Source organism: Diceros bicornis, chromosome 23 (genome assembly GCF_020826845.1).
Source record: "Diceros bicornis minor isolate mBicDic1 chromosome 23, mDicBic1.mat.cur, whole genome shotgun sequence".
Classification (NCBI taxonomy): Eukaryota; Metazoa; Chordata; class Mammalia; order Perissodactyla; family Rhinocerotidae; genus Diceros; species Diceros bicornis.
The window spans coordinates 17,087,789-17,115,021 of record NC_080762.1 but is presented as its reverse complement, the minus strand read 5'-3'; the positions used below and the strand labels follow the sequence as shown (position 1 = coordinate 17,115,021).

General features: G+C 37.5%; 1 protein-coding gene across 1 annotated transcript in view; it reads right to left on the bottom strand.

Moving 5' to 3' along the window:
- MAN1A1 (mannosidase alpha class 1A member 1) overlaps positions 1–27,233 on the bottom strand; it is a 154,660-nt gene that overhangs the window by 92,946 nt on the left and 34,481 nt on the right. Inside the window, exons 2-4 of the mRNA XM_058566376.1 lie at positions 20,904–21,000; positions 18,499–18,614; positions 7,031–7,111 (exon numbers count right to left, since the gene is read on the bottom strand). Of these exons, the coding sequence (XP_058422359.1) occupies positions 7,031–7,111; positions 18,499–18,614; positions 20,904–21,000 (294 nt within the window). The remainder of the gene's footprint in view (positions 1–7,030; positions 7,112–18,498; positions 18,615–20,903; positions 21,001–27,233) is intronic.

Below are 27,233 nucleotides of genomic sequence, written 5' to 3'. Positions count from 1 at the left end.
GGTTTAGTCAACAAACATTTACTAAATATTTTCTAGTGCTGGGCACACACTACTAAGCAATGGGATATAAAAACAGCAGAAATTTAATCCTTATTTTTGAGTTGTACAAATTCTACTGGGGAAAGGGGGGTGAGGAGGTAAGACAACTCAGAGGCCCATACAGACGAACTGTAACAGTTGCATATGCAGAGACTGCAAGGAAGGACGTGCCTGACTCCCCCTTGTAGGGGCATAGGGGATGGCAAGAGCCCTACAGTCAGGAAGGGCCTCATGCAGGGGCATATCTGGGCTGGGGGGAGGGGGCAGGAGCAGGGTGAAAGCCATTCCAGACAGAGAGAAAGTGGATATAAAAAGCACACAGATGTTCTTGGGAGAAAAAAGCCCATTGTAGTTAGAGAGGAAGCTGAGTGAGGGAGTTAATGAATGAAACCAGAAAAGGTGAGCTGAGGCCAGATTCTGAAGGCTCTGTAGGCCACATCAGAGACTCAACTTATAAGGCCACAGGGACTGGTGGAGGTTTGCAAGAAAGGCTGTGTGACACAATTATATCTTTATTTAGTGTTAAAGTAGAAAACTGATGGAGGAGGGAAGATGCTGGAAATATGAAGGTCAGGTCAGATGGACATCTCTAAGTCAGTTTTCTGCCTGCTTACAGTCCTGTCATACCAAAATCAAAACTAACTAACCAAAACACACACCTTTTTTTTTTTTTTTTTACAGATCTATTCAAATTTCCCAGTTTTGGTTTACAAGAGTTACATTTCCTCACTAAAAGATAAGTTCCATAACTACAGGGATTTGAGGTGATTTTATTTTCACTGCAAAGAAGAGTGTCCAGCAGATGACAGGAACACAACCAACATCTACAGAAGAGATACATGCCTTCTCCCAAGCTGTGACTGTGTTTGTGGACACATCCCTCACTGCTTTATCTGCATCTATGCGAGTCTTCCTGCTGAGGGGGCCCCTCAGACTCACCCTCATGAAACCCCTCTGTCACTTAACAGATGAACAGTGTGGTTCTTCCTATTACCAAATTCTTTCCCAGAAAATTATTCTCAGTAGGAATATTGATGAGAAGGAGGGAGAGAAAGCTTTGTAAGTCCAGCCTTTTTCTCATTTTACAATCTATTTATATCCTTATTTTTATTATTCCCACTTTCTTCATCATGATTTTTTTTTCCAATTCATAAGATATAAACTTAGTTAAACATATTGTAATTTTTTCATAATACAGACATTTAGAACTACGTATTTTCTCTAAGTACAATTTTGACCGCTTTCCACAGAATTTAAAGTGATACTTACACTTCAGTTGTTTGTTAAGTAGTCTATTTTAAAATTATAGATTAATTCCCTGATCTGGTTATTTAAGAGATTATTTTAACATTTTCATGTGGTTTTACCATTTTAAATACGTGTATCATATATTTCTAATGTTATATTTTGATTGTGACATTGTATATGTATTTTACAGAAAAATTCTCGTCTGCAGCATATAATAAATATTTGTCAAGAATTTGATTAAGTAAATTTTCTGTTTCACTGTGCCATTATTTCAAGTCTCTCTTTCAACTGCACTGCTCAAATCTATTATTAATTCACTGTATAGGCTTAATATATTATATTTTGATTTTGAGGTATTGTGATCATGTTTTTTTTCAATTTCTATCATTTTATTTTCAATTATGCCTTTGGTTGATATCTCTGATTTCTAGATTCAAATCAATTTTATTAGAGACCATAATTAAACTACCTTCCACATATTTGAGAGAGCAGGATAAATGTGAGACCAACTTCTACAATTTGGGTAGGATTTGGGGGGAGGGGTGCTAATGTATTTCTAGTGGATCCAACTGGATTATTGTTTCTTTGTTGTTTATACCACAGTTCCATGTTTTATGGAAATTTTAGTTATGTATACAGGTAACATTATATGTGGGTTATTTTGTGTTATCAAATTTATACTGTTCATAAAATTGGCAAAACCGAAATACTGTTAATTCTCTCCCCTTTCTTGCCCTGGTTGCTAGGAAACCTGAACACACATTTCTGCCTGAAGCCTAGTTGCTCTACCAGCTGTTTGTTAATCTTACCTGTGACTTTAACATTCTCTGATTTTATTTGCTGTTTTCCGCAGCTCTGTAAGTCACTTTAATTTCTTTGCAGAATGAGGCAGGAGATGGATGGTCTGGGAGAGGACTTTCTCTCTTTAGCGGACTGTGGCAGACAATGAATTTGGAAGGTAACTCCATAATGCATCCCAATTTTCTAAGGGATTTCTAAACACTTTTATGATTATCCATCACTAAACAAATTCTACAAAATTAATGTATAGCCCTCTAGACCCCACAATGTCTGAATCTTATTACAAAAAAACAATAGATCTTTCCATGACTAAACTCCCATTCTCAATCTTCTTTCTCTCCTCCCCACTCCAGAATCCAACTCCCTTTTTCTGCCTTCTCCCTCGATATTCTTAAACTTAGTGGTATTAGCTACTTCTGTTTTTAGTAAGTTCTTCAGCTATGTTTTGTACTGGTATCTGGAGCAATGGATTTCTTTTGGTGAATTTGGGGAAAAATTCTTTTGCTGTCTTCAAAATGAAGGATATCTTGGCAGAGTAAACTGATCTAATATAAGAATCTATTTTATATATCCAATAGATAATATATATCCAATAAATATATATATTATATATACATATATATGATACATATATATCTATTTGGATCAGATATCTTCATTATCTTTTTTCATTGAAAGTTAGTTCCTCAATATCTTTAGCTTCCAGGAGTTGGCTTTTTGTTTTTCTAGTTCACATACTTAAAACACACTAGTCAAATGTTTCCTTTGAGGATTAAATACCTTGGTAGTTCTAAATGTTCTCTCCTAATTTACAGAATAAAGTAGTTTTTCAAATTAGGAAATTTTTTTTCAAGTATATCATTAACTTATCAGTTTCCATATGGTTTGCCTATTTATTCTGACCCCCTTATTCACCATAGTGGAATTACATCTTGTTTTTTTTGGTTGGCTCCCAAATATCTATTCTCCCTACCCTTCCAATAGGGCTTCAAATTCCTGTTCAGGAATTATCTATACTCAGTCTTCATGGGATACTGAATTCAAACCCTATGGAAGACTTTTCTATCATATCCTCTCTTTCAATCCCCAAGATTGCCAAGGGGCCACATGTAACCAAAACTGCCAATTGACCTCTTTCTTCTGGAACTTTGTGTCTTGACAAGGGTAGAAAAAATAGAGTATGTCTACTAATTCTAGGATGTCCCAGGACGATCGTCAGGCCATAGAGCTCCTCTGTGGCAACTTGAGACTGCCAGTTCCAAATTGTTCTTCAGCCTTCTCTCTGATTCTGTGGCATTATTATGTCCTATTAAATTCACTTTTTGCTCAATATAGCCATTGTTTTCTGTTGTAAAACAAATAATAATATGCAGCATATTCATACATACTATTTTCTACATGTATCTTCTCTTGCAATGTCTTGTTTTGCATTTGCCAATTTTTAACATCATTTTTGCTTCAGTTACTCTTACACCATCTACAACGGTGTTTCCCAAAATATGTTCTGGGAAACAACACTTGTAACTCAGTATCAGCAAAGCTTACATTAAAAAAAAGATAGGGGTTACAGTTAAGTAAGTATGGAAAACACAGGGATAAATAAAATTAAATTAGTTTCTTTTTCTGTGCATTGTGAATTTCTAAGAAAGAATACAGGACATAGCCTTTTCTGAACTTTTTTACTATGTATACAGATACAGATTTATCCTACCATATCTAAAGAAACTAGTGATCTGTAGAACATATTTTGGATAACGATATTCTAGATGCTACTATTTACTCTCTCCAATGAGGACTTCGGTTTCCCCTGAGCTTATAATAGAGCAGTGCTATTTCTTTTATTTTTAATACTGATAATTCCTATTTAGCATTCATCTTATCTCTATCCTATCTGCTTGTAATTCTTTTGGTTGTTTACATTTCTTACATAGACTGAAAATCTTACGGCTTGACTTTTTTTTTTTAATGGTACTACAAAATATTTTAACTGAGGTAGGGCATTTTAAGTTTTTGAATATGTCCCTGAAATCAAAGTATTTATCAACAGGTATTTCATGTTTCTACTGTTCCTTTGGTAGGTTGGGAGTTCCACCGGCATTCTGGATTATTGTTCAGTGTTTCTAATTGTAATTTTCCTGAAGCATGTGACACAAATCAGTGGTATCTCCTCTTCTATTTTTGCAACATAAATTTAAGAATCTTGAGCTTATATCAATGTGGGTCTATATACTTCTGATAGTGATTTATAAGATGTTCTCAAAATACTCCTGAGCCTCAGCAATGAAATGAGAATGTCAAATTACGGTGATTTTTAGCCCCTCTATAAGATAATTTAGGAAGATGAATTTTCCTAGACTATCTTAGTAAATACCTTGGTCTACATAAAAGTGTGTAGTATAGAACTTTATCAACAATCTGAAACCAACCAATTCATAATTTGGCCATGTTGATGTTCTTTCTATTAAATGAATGCCTCACTTTTCATTCTGATATGGAGACAAATAGCTCAAGCACAGTCTTGGGGTAAAATAATTTTTCTTGATCACATTCCTGATAGCCAGTTTCCCTGAGTACACTGGCCAAATGACAGGCACTTGTCAGTGATGAGGTAACTGGGAGGAAGAAACAGGAGATGATGTTAATATAGTCTAGTACTACTAATCACTACTCATCTGGCAACCCCACTTTAGAGAATAAATGTTTATTGGCTGATTATAGCTATATTATTTAAAATACAGGAACACTGGAAACAACCCAAATGTCCAACATTTAGGGAATAGTTAAGCAAAAACTATGCCGAGAAGATGCATCTTTATGAACTAAAATTAAAATGTATTCTATAGAAACAGAAAAATATATAAGAAAGGAAATTACTTTTTATTTTGGTGAGGAAGATTAGCCCTGAGCTAACATCTGGTGCCAATCCTCCTCTTTTTGCTGAGGAAGATTGGCCCTGGGCTAACATTCGTGCCCATCCTCCTCTACTTCATATGCGGGACGCCTGCCACAGCATGGCTTGAGAAGCGGTGCGTAGATCTGCGCTCAGGATCCAAACCTGCAAACCCTAGACAGCCGAGGTGGAGTGCGCAAACTTAACCACTACGCCACCAGGCTGGCCCTGGCAATACCTTAAGTAATTTTTATCATAAAATTAAAATATAGAAAATCCAGATATAATAATATAATAAAAACAATGTTTTCCACAGGGATAAACATACTAAAAGAACAATTATTTTCAACGGAGTTGTTCTTTGTAGTCCTTTGTTTACTAAAGTTAGCTAAATACAGAATTAAAAAATACCCTTACAAAGTCTTAGGCAAACGATTTTACCTATAGGAAAACTATAGTATGTGTGGGTACTATATTTATATAATATATAAACATATATGTTAAGCATACACACATATAGAAACAAATATATACATATAAACTTCAGACACTGTCATGAGTGAAAAAGTATACCAATTAAACATGATGCATGTTTGAAGAAATATGGCTTTTTTTCCTTTGTATGCTGGATTATCCTATTTGATCCCAGATACAGAAGAATGCAGTACTTATTTCCACCAAATTGTCTCACCTCCACATAAACGATGAAGTCATGAACAAGGTCATCCTAAGTACGCCATGTCAAAAACAATCAGAACACCCAGGCATTGGATACTCGAGGCAAGTATTCTAAAATCAGAAACTTAACTAAAATAACATCAGTTATGTTATGACTTTTAAAAAATACAAATTCCCTGGCTTCATGCTTAGAACCCTAAACCAAACTGAACAAATGAAATTATTTGGGACTGGAAAAGGGGAAAGAGAGGTGAAATGTACCAGAATGTCTCATTACTCTGGCTGAGAAGGTGACAGTCCATAATGAAGAACAGAATTTAACACTTAAACAGGACAGACAGAGGTGAATATAGAAGCCATCTATATACTTTGAAAATCTCTATAGTAAAATAAAATCAAGAGAGAGAGAATGTTAAAATTATGTGGGCAGAAAAGTACCTGAGAGACAGGAACAATGTTAAAGCAGCTTTTCTCATTAAACACTTATTGCTCTGCTTAAATCTTTTTGAAGGAGCATAGAAATACATGAAATATCACACTAGGTAAGATCCACTCTTCCCCCTGCCAGAATGCTGAGGTTGACACAAATCTGATTGACATGCAATTGAAATACGTGACTGTTTTCCTTGACGTCAGCTCTTAACACTGTCAACATTAAAGGTGAGGTCCACTCCAACAACTCTTAATGGACACTTAGGTTATTCATAAAGTTGTCTAAAACCTTTCAAGAAAATAGCATCTGTGCTCTTTATGAGCATGATACAAAAATCCTTTCTTAATCTATCAATAAAAGGCAGCTCAGTTAAAAACTCCTGTTTTGCCCTGAGTAGCAGATAATTACTTAATCCTCGCCCAGGAAGAGCTCCACAGCACTGTACATGGGGATACTGGTCTACAGCACTTCTCACTGGGTCTGGAGTGAAGCTGAGTGCCTCACTCACTCCCTCAATTCCTTAAATACTGTCATTTTTATATCTTACTTGCCAAGCTTTCTTCACTTCAAAAAGTTTTTATTAAGCTAACATTGTACTAACATTAAAATAATTTTGAAAGAAAACACTCATCCACAAGCCTGTCACTACACGAAACCTCCTTGATTTGTCCACTGGTACATGTAATTTGTAATCACACCATACATAATGTAATGGAACCAGGCTTTTTTAAAGGCATTGCTTAACATCTCCTGACAACACGTTCTGCCACACTTTCCCAGCGTGCTCATCTAATTACTACATATTGTATGAAATTCAGTGTATGCTAGAGGCCCATCAAAATATGAAAATTTAATGGATACCACAAAAGGCATATTTTACCCCAAAAATGTAATTTTAAGACACTTTATAATTCACATTTATATGCCACTTTTCATCTCACCTCTTCTCCAGACAGATAGTAGGCTGAGAGTAGTCCACCAACAAAGCGTATATTTACTTCAAATACAGAAACTTCAGCATTCTGTGGAAACAAAAGTGGTTCATATATAAATGAGAGTATACAATTGAGAAAAATATCATCGTGATAAAGTGTGCTAAATACTTAAATTCTGTCAATCTTATATTCTTGCCCAGAGGGAAAAGTCTTGTCTTTTAACAGTACCAAAATACACGTAAATAGATAAAATAATTTTGACTCTTAAAATCACAATTATAAAAATATTTATAAAATATAGTTATTTCCTCCCTCTATTCAACAGCAGATACAATACTCAGTATTCTCTATTTGTCCTGTGTGATACAGCTAGGACATTCTATTTTTCAATTCTGTGTCCTCTTTTTATTTTATTCATTTGTCTGCCATTCAGACTCTCTATGCCTTGGCTGGTAGTTCAACATTATTCTGACATTCTTCTCACATCACATGAAAGCAGCACAACTAGAATGCAAATAGGATTTGAAGTTGGGGGACTTGGGTTCTAGCGCTGGTTCCCAAATTTCTGCCTGTGGCCTGGAATGGTCACATCTCTCTGTGGAGAAATGTCATCTTTGCATAAAAGAGATGATAATCATAACGCATGGTGTACCCTGCTGAAACAGCTCTTATGTACATCAATAATAGCTTGCTTTTATTATTATTTACAATGTGCCATCCTATGCTAATCTCTTTACATGGACTATGTCTTTCAATCATCATTCCAACCCTGTGAAATAATTACTATTCTTATGTCCATTTTACAAATGGAGAAACTGAGATTTATAGTGGTTACTGTGACTTTTTTAAGGTCAGACAACTAATAAGTGATTGAATCAGGATTTGAACTTGAGTACTCAGATTCCTAGTCCAGGGCTCCTGACTCCTGCATCACCTCACAGGATAATGCACCAAGTCTCTTTATTAATGGTCACATAATTATGGCATACAGTTAGTAATAATTGCTAATACTTTTATTATTTTACAATATTTGACTACTAAATGGATCTGTCCTGTATTCTGTTACTAGGTAATTTAGCACAGCTAACCTGCAATAGATGTAAGGCACACCTCAAGCTTTAGTTAGCTATTCTTCATGTTCATTGGGCCTACTCAGCAATTGTTCGCTTTTGCCTAACATCAAACCATTCACTGATAATCACAGGGGCTAAGAGCAAACGATGATATATGGAGTCAGTATCTGGCAGATGAGCTGAGTCAAAATCACCTGTGATATTATTTCCTTTAACAAGCATTTACTAAGCAACTACTACATGAATGGCATAGTCCTAGGTTCCAGGGACACGGCAATGAAGACTGACAAGGTCTTCAAACTCATGGAGTCTACGTTTTAGTGGGGGAAAACAATTCCAGAGGGGAAAAAAAAGGAGAGATATTTTCATTTAATTCCCATAAGCTGTCTCTAAAAAGGCATAAGGATCTAACAATTAAATCTCAGTAACTGCTTAAGTTAGAAAAAAATTTCCTGCAAAAGTGAGATTTATGAAACCTCAGGAGAGAGAAATACTGGGCCAGAGTTAGGTGAAAGCATCATAACATAAGACTCTCTGATGAGTTTGTTTAGTTGTATTTCATAATTTGTAACATGCACCTAATATAATTTGATTAAAAGCACTCCATATAGGTGTAATTTATCTGTGAGGTGTATCACTCGGAATGAGTACTATGTAAATATTGGTAAAAGCTTTAATAGCCAGCCCAAGTGGTCTAGTGGTTAAGATTTGGGGCTCTCACTGTGGCCTGGGTTCATTTCCCGGTTAGGGAACCACATCACCAGTCTGTCATTTGTCATCCTGTGGTGACTGCATGTTCTTGTGATGCTGAAAGCTATGCCTGGTATTTCAAATACCAGCAGGGGCATCCATGGTGGACAGGTTTCAGCAGAGCTTTCAGACTAAGACTAGGAAGAAGGACTTGGCCATCTGCTTCTGAAAAAATTGGCCATGAAACCCTATGAATAGCAGCAGAGCATTGTCTGATATCGGTGCTGAAAGGTGAGAAGATGGCACAAATAGACCAGGCAGGGTTCTGTCCTGCTGTACACAGGGTCACAAGAATCAACTTGGCACCACCACCAACAAGAAAGCTTTAATATTCCACAAAATTATTGATAAGGAAAACGGAAAGAAATCCATTCATTTATTTTGATTCGCACAGCTATATTTCTTATGTCTAAAGGTAACAACGTCTAATAATAAAATCTAATGAATTTAAATCTTCAAATCTTATCACTCTCAATTTATACTTGTGTTTTTCAGTTTTTAAACCTGAGAATAGCCTTCTACATTTCTGCCTATTGAAGCCTGTTAAGATGACTTTATATTCTGATTCTGGCTATGGGTTCATTAGATATGCATTCTCTCTTCCTCCTATAAAAATTTTGGATAATCAGGACTTTTACATAGACATCTGATAAAAATTATTGCAAGGGAGAGGACCGAGCCATGTCAAACACCACCAGAAATATATCTTCAGCTAGACATCAATCACCTATTTGGTACAGTTGTTCAACCAGTTATTGATCCAGGAATGTATTCTAGAACCTAAATTCTATCTTGCTTTGTCTGTAAGATATTGAGAGATGACCTTGAAAGTGACATGCTCAAGGTCAGCTGCCTCGTCTTTTGAATTCCATGGATCTAACTGTCTAGTGAGCCTGCCCAAGAAGCAAATCTGGCTTGTTAGTGAATCTATGCAGGTTCCCAGTGATTGCTGTGTGCTTGTCTTTAAAAATCTTGCTCAGGAATGTCACATCACCATGAGTAGTACTCAACAGTCATCATATCTTCCTCCTTTTGAAAACGAGAACTACATTTGAATTCCTAACATATAATTTTTTTTCTTCCCTTTTTTCAAAGTTAAATCTAAATTATTTAGAAAGCTTAACTTGAGAGCTCTTTCACCAATCTGGGCTATATTATGTTTTAGGTCAGAAGACTGAAATTTAGACACTTTTGGTCACTCTTCGCAGAGCCTTAGATGAAAATGACTAAGAAGACAAAAATTCTCCTACTGTAACAAATTGGTTGGCTATCCTGGGAGCAGCAGACTATAAAAACACCACCCTAGAGTCAGAAAGACCTGGGATTGAAGGCTGGTTCGGGAGCTAGCTGACTGTAAGATCCCGGGCAAGGCACTTATTCTCTCTGAGTCTTGGTTTTCTCATTTGTAAGGGACAATGCATTCCTTGCAAGGCACTGTGAGTCCATGAATGGAAAGTACAACGCCTGGCACACGATAAGCACTCAACAGAGAGCTGCTGCCATTACCGCCAGACAGCACTTCAGCCTAAATAAACCAAGGGGTTACTGGAAAATCAGAAACTCCAGAATCATAATATTCTTCATCTTCTCTGACCCACATGGGAGTCATATTTCTCACTGGCTAAAAATCCTCTTTTGAAATACAGTATCTTGACCAAACTTCCTTTTGGGCTTGATATACATTATATGATATCTGGATTTTCAAAAGTGAATTTCTAACATCTGAGGGTTTTAGGCCATTTTTATAAACTTCTGATTCCAATTTCCATTAAAATAATCTTATTCAATTTAAATGAATACATTAATCCCATTAAGATTCATGCAGTGTCTTTTAAAATGTTCTAACACTTTTCCAGTGACTTATCCTAATGACAGAAGAGGGGCTGGGGCAGGGAGAGGACAGTGTGTAAAGGAGAGGAGCACCAAACAGCCTTTAACACTAAAATCTTGTGTGATTCATCCTAACAGTTAACATGAATTTTGCAGTCTCCTTCACCTTGCTTGTTTTAATTTTAATTTTTAATTTTTTTGTGTGTGTGAGGAAGATCAGCCCTGAGCTAACATCCACACCAACTGTCCTCTTTTTGCTGAGGAAGACTGGCCCTGGGCTAACATCTATGCCCATCTTCCTCCACTTTATATAGGATGCTGCCGCAGCATGGTTTGACAAGTGGTGCACAGACACACCCAGGGTTCCAAACCCGGGCCGCCAGCAGCGGAGCCCGCGCGCTTAACCGCTATGCCATGGGCCGGCCCTCTACCCTGTTTGTTTTAAAACAAATAACTTTCTTAAATTTTTAAGTAAGGTTGCATTCCAGGAATATGCTCCATAACCTATGGGTCCGTATCCTATGGCTTCTAGTACACAGTCTATGCGAGCGCCAGTTTGAGAAGTAGATCCAGTCTTCTGTTTAAATTGCATGCACCTATTAGTTAATATCACAATTGATGAGCTAGTGGAAGTTGGAAATTTTTAGCTAAAGGCCTACACACAAAAAAATTTGGATTGGAGAAACTGCTCTTTCATTTCACCTTTCCTCTACCAATAGCCTTTAAATCAAACAACACACTTCACCAGATTCATATATAAATTTAATAAAGTATATGGTTTTACACCTAAAATCAAGAGGTGAGTATTACAAATCACGGAAAAATTAGACGTAAGTACTAATCTCTCACATTGTCTTGGGTCTCTCAGACTGATAATTTCTACCTTAAGTTTATCCCTTGCTTTAACATTTCTGTTCTCTGGTTTACTATACATATATGTAAAATTATGAGATAAAGTGATAAAGATTGCTAAAACGGAAAAAAAGAGTTTAATTCAATAAACCATTTTGTATGTCCCTCTCTCCTAATCCTTAACATTATGCTCCATCTCTCTACTGGGAAAGTCTTCCTTCAAACCAACAGATCACGAGCTCATGGGCACAAGAACCTAACCCTAACTGGGCAAGAGGGAAAGTGAGCACTTCAAAATCCCTGTTTCAAAATGAGTGCCTGAAAGACCAACCTCCTCCCACTAGACAAGACAGCATTTTAAACAACTCAGAGAAATTTATTAGGTTGTATCTTTTATAAGCAACCTATTTACCAAAATTTTCTATAAAAGGATAGATTTTAATAGATCTCAGTAAGTGAAATATGGGTTTGACCATTAGAATAACAAATTTAGGATATTAGAACGGATTCAGCCACAGTTTCCTTGAGAAATTATAAAGGTGTATGCTTCTCCTGAAGAATAGATACATTGTTTCTTTGCACCTTCAAGCCTGATGATAATTATTTAGAATCAAACTTGCCCCACGTTTATGGGATTCTCCCTAATTCTTGTCTTATGATTCCACATGGCATGATAGATTTGATGGGTTGATTGCATTAAACTGAAAAAGACCTCTTGGAAAAGAAGTTTTATTTTCAGAAATATTTTAATTCTATTCTAAGTGTTTGATCTCAATTCTTAGACTTTTTTTTAAAGGGTAATTCTCTGAGCCATGGAATCAGAGACTACTTCTTTACTAGCTATTCCTCCAAACTCCCTGTTAGCTTTCTACTCAATAAATTTACATAAGTGGGAAACAAGCACGCATGAATCACAACTGCCCACCTACAAGCCAGTGCAGTAACTACGTTTAATAACAACTGCTCTACTACTAACATGTAAGATAACTATGCTTTACCTTACTGAGAAACATTGGAAACAACGTGAGATTTTGCAAAACCATTGATTACAGACAGATAACTGCCTATAAGCCTTGCCTATGTTTACGCTTAGCAAACACCTTTAATTATAAATGGTACTTCAAAGTATGTGTTGTATTAACATTTTGAGAATTAAGAGTAAGTATAAAACTCCTTTTAACAGAGTAAATTGCAATATTAAACAGTGTAACTTAGTGTATCATATGTCCTAGCAGCTTTTAGTTTCATGTTTACGTAACGTGATAAACCCCGTAGGATGAACAAAGTGTAAGTTCTCTGGACCACAAAGATAGGCAAATCACCGTCTTCTCTATGTTAAGAGGTTGGTTTGACCATGCAGGTCCAGGAGGGCCCTGAGGCAGCAGTCCAATCTATCACTAATCACTGTTGGAGAGAACGGCTCAGCATCCTCACATGGCCAAAACCTAAACCATTACCCTTGGCAGCACTGATTACCATTCAGATAGAAAATACTAATAACTCCACTCAACAGGATAATTAACTAGGTTATCTGCACCCATCAGGATGTAATGCTGCTCTAAAACAGATCTTTTACAAGAGCAATACTAAGACAAAAGCTCCTTCTTTCATGCTCTATGGCATGGAGCTCTGGACCTCAGCCAAGCACTCATTCAGGCATTTGAAGATCCAAAGTCGCTTCTTGAGGTCAATTTACATCCTTCCGATAGAGAACCCTACGAAATGAAAAGTAGGATGGCATTCGAGTGGATAAGAGAACAGCCTGGATCTTTAAACCAAAAAATAAATTCACTTTTGCCACCAGTATCTCTGTTATCTAAAACATATGGTGTTCATTACATTCAAAGGCACAATCCAGGTGCTTGCCAAAGATCACAGTCTCAGTGTGCTGTTCGTGTCTAGAGCAACATAATCATCCATCCTTTGTCATTCTCAAAGCGTGGCCTCTCATATGGAAATATCACTTCACCTCAATGAAGAAAAATGCTTTTAAGGATAATTTTAATATAGCTTTGGCCTTTACTGAGGGTTTATATAAGAAATTGTTATCTGGAGAAAATTTCTTCATATTCTATAAAATTCATCACTGAAGATCATTTTCAATATTTTCCACGTAAGGATTCAGGTAGTCAGTATTTTCTTTAAAGTGGTAGTAAAGAAGAGGAAGCTCAGAATGAATTTAGAAATGCTCAAATATGAAACTCTTAATCATTTGTCCTTAGGTTAATAATCTTCCTATGTCAGGAGCCACCCCAAATCCATTCTAAATGTAGGTCTGGTAAAAACAAGCAGATCAGTTACACTTGAACTTCAGATCATTTCTAACTATATAAAAATATGACACAATACAGCTACCTTTGCACACTGTCAGTTTGTCTTCTAGCATAGTCTGTCAGGAAGCAGGACAAGATAGCTTAACTTCTCATTCATTTAATTAATATTTACTGAATACCTATGAACAATGGACTCTAATGAGTACTGTGATATTAAGGTTACATGCCTAGCCTTGGAGGACTCAAATTCTCTGGCTGCCCAGATATTTCTCAACTCTGCATTTCCTCTCCAATAAAAACAGGGCCACCGGGTCAGGGAGATCTGGTTCAAACACAGCTCTTACTTGCTGCACGATTTCGGGCAGATTAATTAAGCACCTCTTCATCTATAAAAATAGGGAAAATATCATTTACCTTATGGTTGTCACAAAGACTAAACGAGATAATCTATGAAAAAAATTACCAAGCATAATACTTGGTATGTCTTAGTACTCTAAATAGTAGTTTCCTCTTTCCTTTCTTCCCTCCTAAGAAAAACCGGCCTTAGCTGGGTAGTCTCACTACTCTTCCTGCTAGGCTATAAACTCCATGAAGGTAAGCACGTGACCCTTAAAAGGTATTTAGTAAATCATTAACACATGAATAAATTAATGAAGGAGTAATGAATAACCAAGGATCTGTTTTAGATTCTTTGTCCTAGGATTACTTTGAATTAAAACCAGAAAACTCATCCACTGGAGTCTACCCTTAGAGTTTTCCGCCCACTTCTATGTGCCTCTGTAGATACTTGAACTGAATGAGAAGCTCCCCCAGGGAAGCCTTTATTCCTACGTATTATTCCTATGATTTATTTTAAGCCAGTTATTAAAGCCATTTGAACTTTGTGCTACCAAGTATGCAAATTGAATCAAACTGCTATGCCTCAATTAAAAGAAAATGAGTTTTAGTTAATGACAGCATAAACCAATAAAAAACATTTACTTTACACCTTTAAGTGATGCAAATTGAATATTAAACATATAAACAAATTTATTCTTGACTTTAAGATCTGTTTATACTCAGGAGCTCCACAATATAAACCAACTCTCAACAATAGGGTTTCTATTTCTGTTTCATTCTTATTTTTCCCTTGCAATAAATTTGGATGCATTCACTTTTTTGGCAATACCCTCACACTGTCAATTAAAATATTTTTTTCAGGAAAAAGTGTTAATTTAAAAACAAGCAATAATTTATCCAAGCTGGAATGATACAGCATGTTATCTATAAAAATAAAAGTTTTCTCTGTCTTTGCTTAAGCTTTTCCAATTTCGCCTTCTTTCAGATAAATAGAAAAAATCTTCTCAGTGTTTTTAGAAAGAAAACTGTAATTGTTGACATAATCACTTGAATCTCTGGGTAGAATGAGTGAATATAAGACAGTCTCATATGTGACATATTAAATCCAACTAGAAAACTGTACGATGAAGAACTTTCTAAGGCAATGATTAGGACAGTAAATCATTACGGCTTTCCTGATTTTAGAGTTGCTTCTAATTCTAATATGGGAAGCACTAACATTTGGAGGTTACTAATAAATTTTTATTTTATTTTATTTATTTTTTATTTTTTTTGTGTGTGTGTGAGGAAGATCAGCCCTGAACTAACATCTGCCAATCCTCCTCTTTTTTTGCTGAGGAAGACTGGCCCTGGGCTAACATCCATGCCCATCTTCCTCTGCTTTATACGGGACGCCGCCACAGCATGGCCTGACAAGCGGTGCATTGGTGCACGCCCGGGATGCGAACCGCCAAACCCCGGGGCCACGGCAGCGGAGCATGCACACTTAACCGCTTGCGCCACCGGGCCGGCCCCTAAATTTTTATTTTTTTTAAAAGGAAAATATGGCAGTACCCAAAAAGAGAAATGCAACAAATATGTTTCAAGACTTCTCACATTAGGAATAGTATAATAAACAGAAATTTGAGACTGTGGCTATGATTTTTAAAAGTATTATTTTTAAAGTGTATTTTTAAAGGTATAGCCCAAGATTATCAATAACAGTTCTAAAATGATATTTTACACAAAAGTCTGCCAATTAATTGGATAAACTCTTACAAAAAACAAAAATACAATTTTAAATAAACAAAAAAAACTTTAAAGTTCAGTATCTTGGCAATCACTCAACGATAGCCCAATCCCTTTATCTCACAAGAAAGGAAGCCAAGGAATGTGCTCTTCTCTTCTGATATCTCCTATTAGATTCCCTCTGCTTCCTCACAGGTCCCCACGGTCCACGGAACACATTCATGTCACCCGGTCATGGTCTGAGGCTGCCAAATGCCTTCTGTCACCTTGTCTGTTACCCTGACAGGCCATTTTATGCTTAGTCCTTTTAAATAAATGATTCCAGAGTTTCTCAGACTATCACTGGTCATGAAAGCAAAGAATCGCTGCGGTATGTAGGGAGGATTGGGGCAGCAATGTTGTAATTATCAGACAGACCAACCCAAGAATCAACAGGGGACATGGACGCTACTCAGGTCTAGTATCACTGAAGTCTACTTTCCTGTCTTATATCATTAGATTTTGGAGGAATCCGGTTGTCATTCCCTCCCCCTTTCTTGAAGAGGGGTGTGGGGGAGGGAACACACTATCCATTCTCTATCCCACAGAGAGCTGAGGACAAGCCCATAATTATTTAAAGTTGGGTAGCTGAATTGACTGTCAATAACAAGGCAGGACAAAAGCATTAAGAGAGAACGAACTCTTAAAAAGGAATATAACTTTTTTTTCCCACTGCCTTAGTTTTTCATACTCAGTTCTACTGGTAATACCAGAGCTACTACAGGTCATTCCAATCAAACAGCTACAGAAGCTGGAGCAAATCACCAGCTCATGGGCCTGTTTTCTCATCTTTAAAATGAGAGAGCTGAACACCTTGATCTCCGAGGTTCCTTTATATTGGAATACCATCTCCTTTATGCTCTTAACTCAATTATAAGGTAGATTAAACACAGACTCATCTGCTCGTCCTTTAAGGCAGTGATCTCCGAAATGGGGTATATATTGCAGTTAATGAGAGGGGTAGGACCAAAATATGAAAAATTTTAGTTTACATATGTTTTTAATACAAAGAGCTAGGAAAAAGACTCAGTTGTATTGATCTTTAATATTGAGACTGACACAGGTGTCCTCACTCGGTCTGTGGGAGAACAAGAGCTCCTCAAAGCAGAGAGGTCAGCAGGGAAACACTTTCTTCATCTGTTCTCAGCAGACAGCATATTACTTATGCCCAGTTATGGGGATTTACAGATATTATCCAACGCTTATCAGATAGACAAGAGGCTTACAAGGATTCTGCAAAGTAATCTCAGATTAAAAATAATACCAATAATGAAAACATAAGTGAATGACTAAAATGCACCAGGCCCAACACTCTTTCTTTTCTTAAAACAAGCTCTTTGTCAACCTCACTCTGAAGTGAAACGATGACGATGGCATTGGATTAGCTCTGACAAGATGTAGTCTTCCCAAATCAAAATTATCAAGAAGTACTAGAAGTGTCCACTACCCTTAATTCTGAACCTTTTCCTTGGTGTACAATGGGTTTTGGGGTATTTGTTAAGAATGACAGTACTTATACAGAATTTTAAAAAATATTTCAAATATACATTGACAAAATTTTATACTGATAAGGGTATACAATCAACAAAGTTTGAAGTCTTTTTATGGGAAAGTGGATGCAGCTGCTGCTGGATGCATGTCCAGAATTTAGTTAAGCTACTCCACGGTACTACTGCCTCGGCATCCATTTTGTTTGGCCAAGTGGCCCTCGGGGGCCTTAAACTGACAACACGCGCGTGTCCTAGATAACAGCCCGCAGAGTCACAGCAAATGTAAGTTCCTGATAGGACTCCACCAACAGCCCTTGTTACCAACAGTCTCCCCCACCTCCCAGGGCCTTCCCCTTATGTTAGAAAAGACCCCCGTGCTTACCAAAACCCAGCTCTCTTTGGTTTGAATTGATCGATTTGGCCTTATCCTAGGAACCCCAAAGCACCCCACCCATCCTAACAAAGGCATGTGCCCCAGGACCTGTCTCTCTGTTTATCTATACTCTGCCTTGACCTCCTGTGTGGCTCCTGGAGGTATGCTGTGTACCTCCTCAGAGGTACCGCGAGTAATAAACTTCTCCATTTCAATTTCTCTACTGTCTTCTGTTGAACTGCAGCTCACCATCTGGCACTCTGTGCTCCACTTAACAAACGTTAATTTAACAAAGTCATAACAATGCACCATGGCACAGTGCAAAAGCATGAACATTGGAGCCACAAAGACCTGTCTTAGACTCACAGCCCAACACACAACTAGCTGTGTGGTCTGGATAAGCCTCTGAGGCTCCGATTGCTAATCTGTAAAGCTGTGAAAATAGCAATATCTGTCTCATAGGGTTATTGTGGGACTTGAACAAGAATACTTAGCACATGCAAGTTTCCATAAATATTAATTTCTTTTTTCTTACTCTTAATTTGCCAAAAAACAAAGACACATATTTGTGTAGTAAGGGAGGGCAAGTTAAGAATATAGGATGATACTATTTAAAATGGCATTATTTGTTTCTGCAAGGGTCCATCACAACAATCTGCCCCACAACAGAATTTATCCATCTTAATAGAGATTTAAGAACTGAATTGACAACTTTTGTTTAACTTACCACATTAAAATCCAGATTTTCTTCAACCCACGATTTTGCCTCTTCAAATTCATCTTTCATTTCCATAACAAAAAGTGTATCCAGGGCATCCACTATTGTTGCTCCCTTGATATTACCTGAAAATATCAGAAAAATATTTATTCAATAAAATACTTTTGACAGATACATATATGCAAACTGATCATAACCTTGGAAAGGGAGAGGGTAATACTGAATTTATGAATAAACAGTAATATTGAACACAGTCTAAAATTCCAGTGAAAGAAAATTTAAAAGTTGCACCAAAACCAAACTAACAATTGTCACAGGCTATAAACTGATACACTAATCTTTAATGTTTCTTCTGAGTTGTAGAGAATAAATCTCTCAGAAATTTCATTTGTGATTGCATTCTCTAGCAAGAAAAAAAACTGACCTGAAACAGAGGAGCAACACACATATTAATTTTAATGTAATTACATCACAGTGCACCTGTGCAAATAATTAGATCTAAAATCGTTTAGTGATAGCTCTAAGAAACCATTACTCTAAAGTGGAATTCCACCCCCTCTGACTGATCAGAAGCACTGACTGATCCTGACCTCCCCTCCCACCCAGCCCAGTCTTGATTCTGTGATTTATTTCCTTGGAACTCCCTTGATGTGAAGACTTCTCATTGCTCCTGCACTCACCACTTCTTATCTTCCGTTATAATTACTTGTATGCGTCTTTTTTAGTCTGTAAGCTTCCTTAGAATAGACAAGTCACGTCTTGTTCACCTCCACATTCCACAGTAAGAGACTTAGTAGGGTTTTAATGTTCAATAATAAATTTAAAAACCATCAGTGTATTAACAGAGAACCAAATAATCTCTTTGATTATGGCAAATTTACACATAACTGATTTCTAAATGGTACAAGCAACTTTCATAGAGATAAAAGCAAAAATAGAGTTAGATTTTAAAAAGTTACAGTAAACAACAAAAAAATAAAGGCTTCTGAGTCTGCGTGAAGCTTCTGAGTTTCCCTCTTCAATTCCTACCTCTTATCATCCATGTTAACTAGTCACCATGTCCTGAAAACACTACTTTATAGAACCATCTGAAATCATTTCTACTCCACTACTCCAGGTTCAGGCTCTCTTCATCTCTAAACTGCGTCCCTGTGATACACCAACCAGCCTCTCTTCCACTCTCCCAGCTCTCCCTAACTGTTCTTGCAATGCCCTTCTCTCTACCTGAGATCCTACTGGTTCCTCAGAACTCCATATGAATATCTACTGAACCACTTAATGCTTTGATAATTCACTATTTTACACATATGTCTTCTGCACTAGGCCATGAGCTCTGCAAAGACTTGTGTTGTGTTTATTAACATGAGTGCTGAAAGGAGCGCCAAACGCATGGAAGGTCCTAAATAAAAGGAAAAGCCTAGTGTGGTGATTCGGAACAGGGCTCTGGCCTTAGCCACACCTGGATTGAAGCCCCAGCTCAGCCAGTTAGCAAGTGGCTAACACTGCGCAAACTATTCTCTGAGCTTCGTCATTCTTATCTATAAAATTTGTATAATAACAAGGTTAAATGAATTGATGCCCAAATGGCACTTCACACACAGGAAGTGTCCCTGATACTGTTGTTTGTTATATGATTGGATACTATTTAACACCTTCAGTTAAAGTATAGAAAGTCACGTTTTCTATGGTGAATTCAGAAGTGTCAGAATAAGACTCCATCCTCTTCATCCTGTTACTTATAGACAAAATTGTGAGAATTGAGTGCAGTGGGAAGGGCACCAGGCAGCTCTGTGACCCAAGGAGTCCATCCAACCCTCCTGTTACTCAGCTTCCTCATCTCCACAATGGGAATGTTATTAACACCCACAGTACCGATCACAGAGGGATGCTGTGAGGACCAAATGCAATAAAGCATGCCAAAGTGGGTAAGTGGAAGTTCAAACAACTGGCCTAATCCATCCTCACTTTTTCTTAACAGGAGAACCCGAGAGCCAAGAGCCAAAGTCGAGAGTCTCTGAGACACAGGAAAGAGCCCCACGCTGACTGCCTTGGCCAGCTCATCAATAGAGGCACAGCTTTTACCTGACAGGAAGCAGTTAATGCAGCCAATCAAATGCTCCTCTGCTGGTATCACCCCAGGAGCTAAACATCATGATGCTGTACCCATCTCCATCAAATGAGAATCTCTGGAAGCGTGCCAGAGGCATCAGTATTTTTCAAGGTACGCAGGTAACATGTAGCCGGTGCTCCGTGTGAATGACACACTATGCACAGTCCTTGCAGACACTCCATCAGGTGTGCAAGTTTCCTAGCAACATGGTCGGGAGAGTCACACAAACTTCTTCACCACCCACAAGTTCAGTCAATTGAAGAGAAGTCACTGTCACTAAGGAACCAAAGCACATTCTACTCACCAAACAAACTGCTCGAATGGCCTTCTTTTGATAGAGGTTTCAGTTCATTTAATCCCCAGGCGTAACGCTTATAATTATTCCAAGCATGTTTCATCATCTGAGAAAAGAAATGAAAACAGGATTATAATTTGAATTTGAGATGTTTTTGCTACAAAATAGATCATACATTGAAGACCTAAAGGTTAAAACATTAAAACTCACTGCTTAGTTAAAAGGATGATGATTAATTAAAAGGGTGATGATGGTATGAATAAACTAGAACACACACAGACACAGAGCCCCTTTATGTTTACAAATGGAGATTTTTTTGAATCCATTTAATCCTATTTAATATATGTATCATTTTCAAAAGTCAGTTCCCAGCAACGGAAATTTAGCTTATTCTAAAAGGAAGAACCATTTTTAAGACTCTATATTTAAAATTCATATTTTTGCACAAGGTTCTCCATACTTTGTCAACCTTGTAGTATACAGACAAATATACAAGGTTATCACTTTAAACACTTGGATGTATCTTGACCAAGTCTATACAGAGAAGTATTTTTAAATATCTACAGGAAATAAAAAATGAAACACTATGGTTATAAGTAGATTTTGGAAAACTTCAGCTTATTTTAATATAATCAATCTTTAATTGTATACATACATGTGTATACCTATATAACTGAAGACTGATCCTGTATATTCCCAATCTAGACTCCTTGGACTAGGAATGTTTTTAAGGTCAAACCTCTCTGGCGCAAATTAGTTGTATATATTTTTTTCTTTTATTAATTTTAACAAAATTAACTGATCTACGTATAATGAAAATAATTTCTCTTGGCTTATGGACAAAGTTCTGATTTCTTGTACTAGACATTGCCTCTAGTAGAAAGTGAATGATTTTCAAGGGGAGAAATTGTTCTAAGAGCCTGTCAAAATAGTTGCATAACTCTTGTATAATAACTGTATAAATTTTTTTCAATAACTCAAAGAGTATATAAAATTATGTTTATATACATTTTTAAAAAAGGGTTGGGGACTCCTCACCTATCTAGAACTTATTGATGCCACTATTCCCAATCCCTTTGCAACAGTAATTAAAATAGTTCTAATCTGGCTCCATATTTTAAAATATCTTAAAAAGCACCAAATAGAGTTATAAATACTACATAAGGGCTGTTTATCACTAAAAATCTTCAGTGAGATCAATACAATTTTATTAATAAGAAAGTCTTCATATGGCCCTGAACACAATAATGAGCATCTTTCTTTAACTGATTTGAACATTATCTTCCTATATCACCACTATTGCTACTAAGAACAGCCACCAAGAACCTGTACTATCTGCTGGGCACTCTGCTAAATGCTCTACATTCATATGGTACTCAACTCTCATTACAACTCTCTGAAATATGTTGTATTGCCATCGTTTGGTAGATGAAGAATTGAGGCTTGGAAGTTAAAACACAAACAAGTTTACTCAAAGTCTTGACATTTCTCCACAGCTGAGGAGCCAAGGTTCATCCCCCAGTGTTGGCCTGACTCCAAAGCCCACAGCATTAACCAACACACTGCATCACCTTCCTTTAATGAGTCAGCAACAGAATCTTCCTTTGATGAATCAGATTATTGATCTTCCAACAATCAATAGAATGTATATAGTGTTTTCAAGATTTTCTCCTTATAAATTAATTTTATTGGAAAATATAACAGATTTGAGAGTAAAATAACCTGATTTACAATCCCTATAATACCACCGATTAGTCATATAATCATGGATGAATCACAGTTTTTGTGAGACTCTCTTTCTTTAGCTGAAAAATTGGGGTCATGATTCCTCACAAGGTGTATGTAAGGATTACACGAGCATGGCCTGTGTGATTACACTGAGCGCACTGCTTGGCACATGGCGGGTAATCACATGTTTATTGAATTTTAAACCTATATTGAAACCAATTAAACTCACATCACAGAGCTAGAAACCAATGAGCCTCTGAAAAGACTAGGTATATGAAATCCACAAAAATACCCTGAGATTACATTTGAGTTTGATTTGTTTTTCCCATTAAATGTACTACATTTGGTAAACTCTTCATTCCTATACATTTCCAAAGATACTTTATAAATTCAAAAGCTTCTGGAATACACCTGATACAAGAAAAGAAAAAAATGTTAGGATGCCTTGTTTCAGCTCCAAGTCTGAATGGAAACCAGTGCTATATACTATTAATGATTCAAAGATAGCATAAAACTCTCCCATAGAGGACTGTTGCTTTGTCAAAGATTATCATTCATACAATGTACCACTAGTATAGTTACCTCTTTAGTATATATTAACTTCTCTTGTCTTTTTTTCCCCAAGGGCAGGAAACTAACTGCTTAGCTTCCTACATTTCAAAAGTTGTGACACATTTCTCAAAAATGGGTTCCTCATCCCATGGGATTTCTGTGAGTTAAAGTTAGAAAAGAAAAAGAAAATAACGTGGTCAAAATGCCCTGAATGGAGCATCAAGAGGGGCTTCTCTAGGAATCTCCGAAATGAAGAGGAACAGTCATATTGCGAACCGATTCCAGTGGTTGGTCACCTCTGGAAATGACTTGCCACGTTAAAGCCAAACACAAGATATTTCGTGTGTGTGTGCATGTGTGTGTGTGTGTGTGTGTGTGTGTGTAGAATAACAGTGAGACTGAATTCACAAGTCCTATACAAAATCAACTCTGTAATTCGGATTTATGACTTATACAAATATCTGAAAACATCAAAATGCTACTAGCTTCTAACTTTACAGTATTAAGCCACTAGCCAGCTGAGGGACCATGGGGATGAAGGCATTTAATCTCTCTAGACTCTGTGTGCTTGTGAGCTGACAGGACAAGGTCACTTCTAAAATTCAACTACTAACAAAGAAGTCCACAGGTAGGATTAATGCCCCCTCACAGGCTCCTTAACTTTGTTTTGTAGTCTTTCATCAATTTAATTAGGGTTCTACAGCCTCGTGTCCCAAGTAAAAGGATTAAAATAGGCCTAAACTAGACGTTGATTAGGACTTCAAATGCAGTACTGAAACCTTCATGAAAAAAGATAAACTGAAAGCAAACCAAAGATTTATTTTTTTCCTGAATATTTATTTGCACTGGGGAAAGGTACAGCTAACACACACTGGTGAATGGAAACAAACAAGAAAGAATGAAACAAAATTTCATAATAGCAATCCCTTATTTTGACCCAGAGAAGCTGGAATTAAGGCATAAAATATCCAAAAATAGCACTACTTCTCTTTGACTCTATGCTTATAGAAGATTCTTCGATTAGCACTTTCTTCTCAAATGGCATCGGGGCTGAGTAATTAGACAATGTCATTCACTGAGCGTCTGCTGCAATATGAATGATAAGATGCTAAAGGACTAGAAGGGAAGTGTATATGACTCCATCATGCTTGTAACCTAATAGATAATGTACGGAAGCTTAACATTCTCCCATTTTACATATTCATAAACATTTATAAATATAAAGACATCAATAAGAAAATTAATTAAATGTTGCATACAACTTTATGGCTGTACCTAACAGTTTGTTTTCAATTTCACGTCCTGACCTAATCAAAGACAAGGAAAGCCACAAATAAAAAAAGATATGTTTGAATTTCCCCAGGAATGTGTAGATTTCATAACATTTTTGTTACTAGGAACTACCCTTAGAAAATATTTTTATCTGCTGATGCTTTAATCATACAATCTGAAGTTATTCATAATAGACACATTAAAAATCTTTTTGAAAAATCTCACCGTTTTTCCCAGACAGGTCTTAGGAATAGTTTGGGCTTTCGTTGCCCCCTTGAAAAAGCCTACAGGTTCAAGTACCACTTACAGGGCCCTCCTGTGGGGTCTTACACAAATGTCCATCGTTTGTACAACGCGATCCGGGTCCCTGGCCCCAGCTGACCGATCCAGGGCCTGGTGCCTGACCCAAAGGCAGACAATTGAGGGCTGCTCATGCGCCTTGGAGACCAGGTGCCTGGGAGTGAAGCTCTCTCCAACGGACAAACTCAATCATCTACTCTACCTGGGGGAGTGTAGCTGGGAGATATCCACAGAGAATCTAGAGGCCTGGGTGATGGAGAAGCAGAGAAGTACAAATACACAAAGAGAAAAAAAATCACAAAAAGGAGGCAAGAGGGAGCTGAAACCATGAGGGAGACAGAAGGCGAAGAGAGAAAAGAAAGAAGAGGCTGGGAGGTGGACATGGGTGCTGCGATTTGCATGGTGCCCAAGGGGAATTATGTTACGTCACAGAGCTGCCGAAGAACTATAAACAGTGCTGTTGAATCCTGAACCTTGCTCTTCCCCTACTCCAGGAGGTGTGGCTCTTTGCCGGCCGAGACTCTTACTTCCCTGTGTGTCCTTATAGAAAACACCTTTTTAAAAAATATTTGTTATATTTAATTTATTATGTTTTAATTATTTTATTGCGGTCACATTGGTTTATAACATTGTGTAAATTTCAGGTGTATATCAATATATTTCATCTTCTGTATAGACTGCATCGTGTTTACCACCAAAAGTCTACCTTCCATCCATCACCATACATCTGTGCCCCTTTACCCCTTTTGCCCTCCTCCCACCCCTTTCCCCTCTGGTAACCACCAATCTGTTCTCCTCTCGCTTACTGAGGAGGAATGCATGATAGAAGGTCACAAGTGTAGGCATCTGACAAAGTGGGTTTATATCCCAGCTCTGCCATCACTGATGTGACTCTAAGTGAGGCAATTAATCTCTCTGAGCCCACTTTCTGCACCCACAAAATGTAAATAAATAAAAGTACCAGCCTCATTGGTTACTATGATGATTAGATAAAATAATGCATGTAAAGAGCTTAATACATTGCCTGACATATAGTAAGTCCTTGATAAATTGTAGGCATTATAATTACTTTTATTAAAAACCTAAGCACGTCTCTGAGCTTTGCAATCTGAAACAGCTTCATACCTTTTCCTAGTAACATATATAAATAGGATGGGCAAATATACACAGATCAGGCAAACCTATATAGTACACAAACTCTTTAAAAATATACACATTTAAAAATGTATACAACTATTTGGTATCCAAAAGGTAGAGGAAGAAAGGGTGAAGACTCTTTCTACAAAGGCTCTTCTCCAGCCATAAGGCAGTACGGGTCGACTTGAGTTCTGAAGCTTCATATACTAGATTTCTTGAAATCTTGGTTGTGCCATGTAGACTTGGGTAGTGGGTTTCCTTCAGGGATTTGGGGGCTGATCTAGGAAAATGAGACGCCCACAAGAGACAGTACCACACAACAAGCTTTACTGGGTGGTGCCTGGACTGGGGTGCATGAGAGGGGAAGTCCCTCACAGCAGGAGATTGTCCAGAGGTTTAAGGGGAGGGGCCAGCACCCAGAAGGGGAGGCGGGTAAGGGAACTCCCAGGAGAGAGGGGGCTTACATGTCTAAGTGATGTCACACAGAAGCATGGCGGGGAGTCTCCGGGTCACAGAACTCCGAAGGGCAATAGCAGTTTAGGGTCTTAAAACCACAAGGCCCTATCTTATCAATGGTCAGGAGATGCCATAAGTTTTCGCAGGGTATGTAAAGCAGGCAGGCTCTAAATGGCTAAAAATCTGCTTGTTTGGGCTATTTTAAAAATAACTGTAAGTGTGAAAATTTAAATTCGGTGCCAGTGGGCTTTTGAACTAACAAGGCTCAGCCTGCAGTGAAGAAATGAGCAACATAGGGACCAAAAGACAGAGGCCATCTCTGGCTCATTTGTGTAACAGCTTGCCATTTGGCACTAAAGGGAAGAAACTCTAGTCCAGTGACACGCACATTCCCCCCAAGCTAGAGGACACGAAGGGCTGGGTCTGGTTCAGGTGAGGTCTAGAGTGGGAGATCAACCTACCTCACTGACTGTAAGAGCAGAAATTGATGGCCTTCTCTCTTGAAATTATACTTACCATTGATACCTTGAAAAACACTGATTTGAAAAACCTGATGGTAGTTTCCATCCAACTTTGCCTGAAATTACTTGATTGTCCCATGAAAGTAACTTCTGGAACTTTCAGATAAAAGCTCAACACAAAGCATTTTTAGGATCACTGTACCAACCTTTTCCCCTTTAATCTTTGGTGGAACTGGGAAATGGAAGAAATGGAAAGAAGATAAAAAGTAACTTTAGGAAACCAAGTCACGGCTTCTCCAAACTCTCGCTTATCCGTTGCCAGAGAATTTCTAGATACGTGAACACAAGACAACAATCTAGCCACCCCTTCCCCTTATCTGATGCTGTCCCTCTACCTACATTTCCCTGTGGAAATGAAGACTGAGAGGACCAG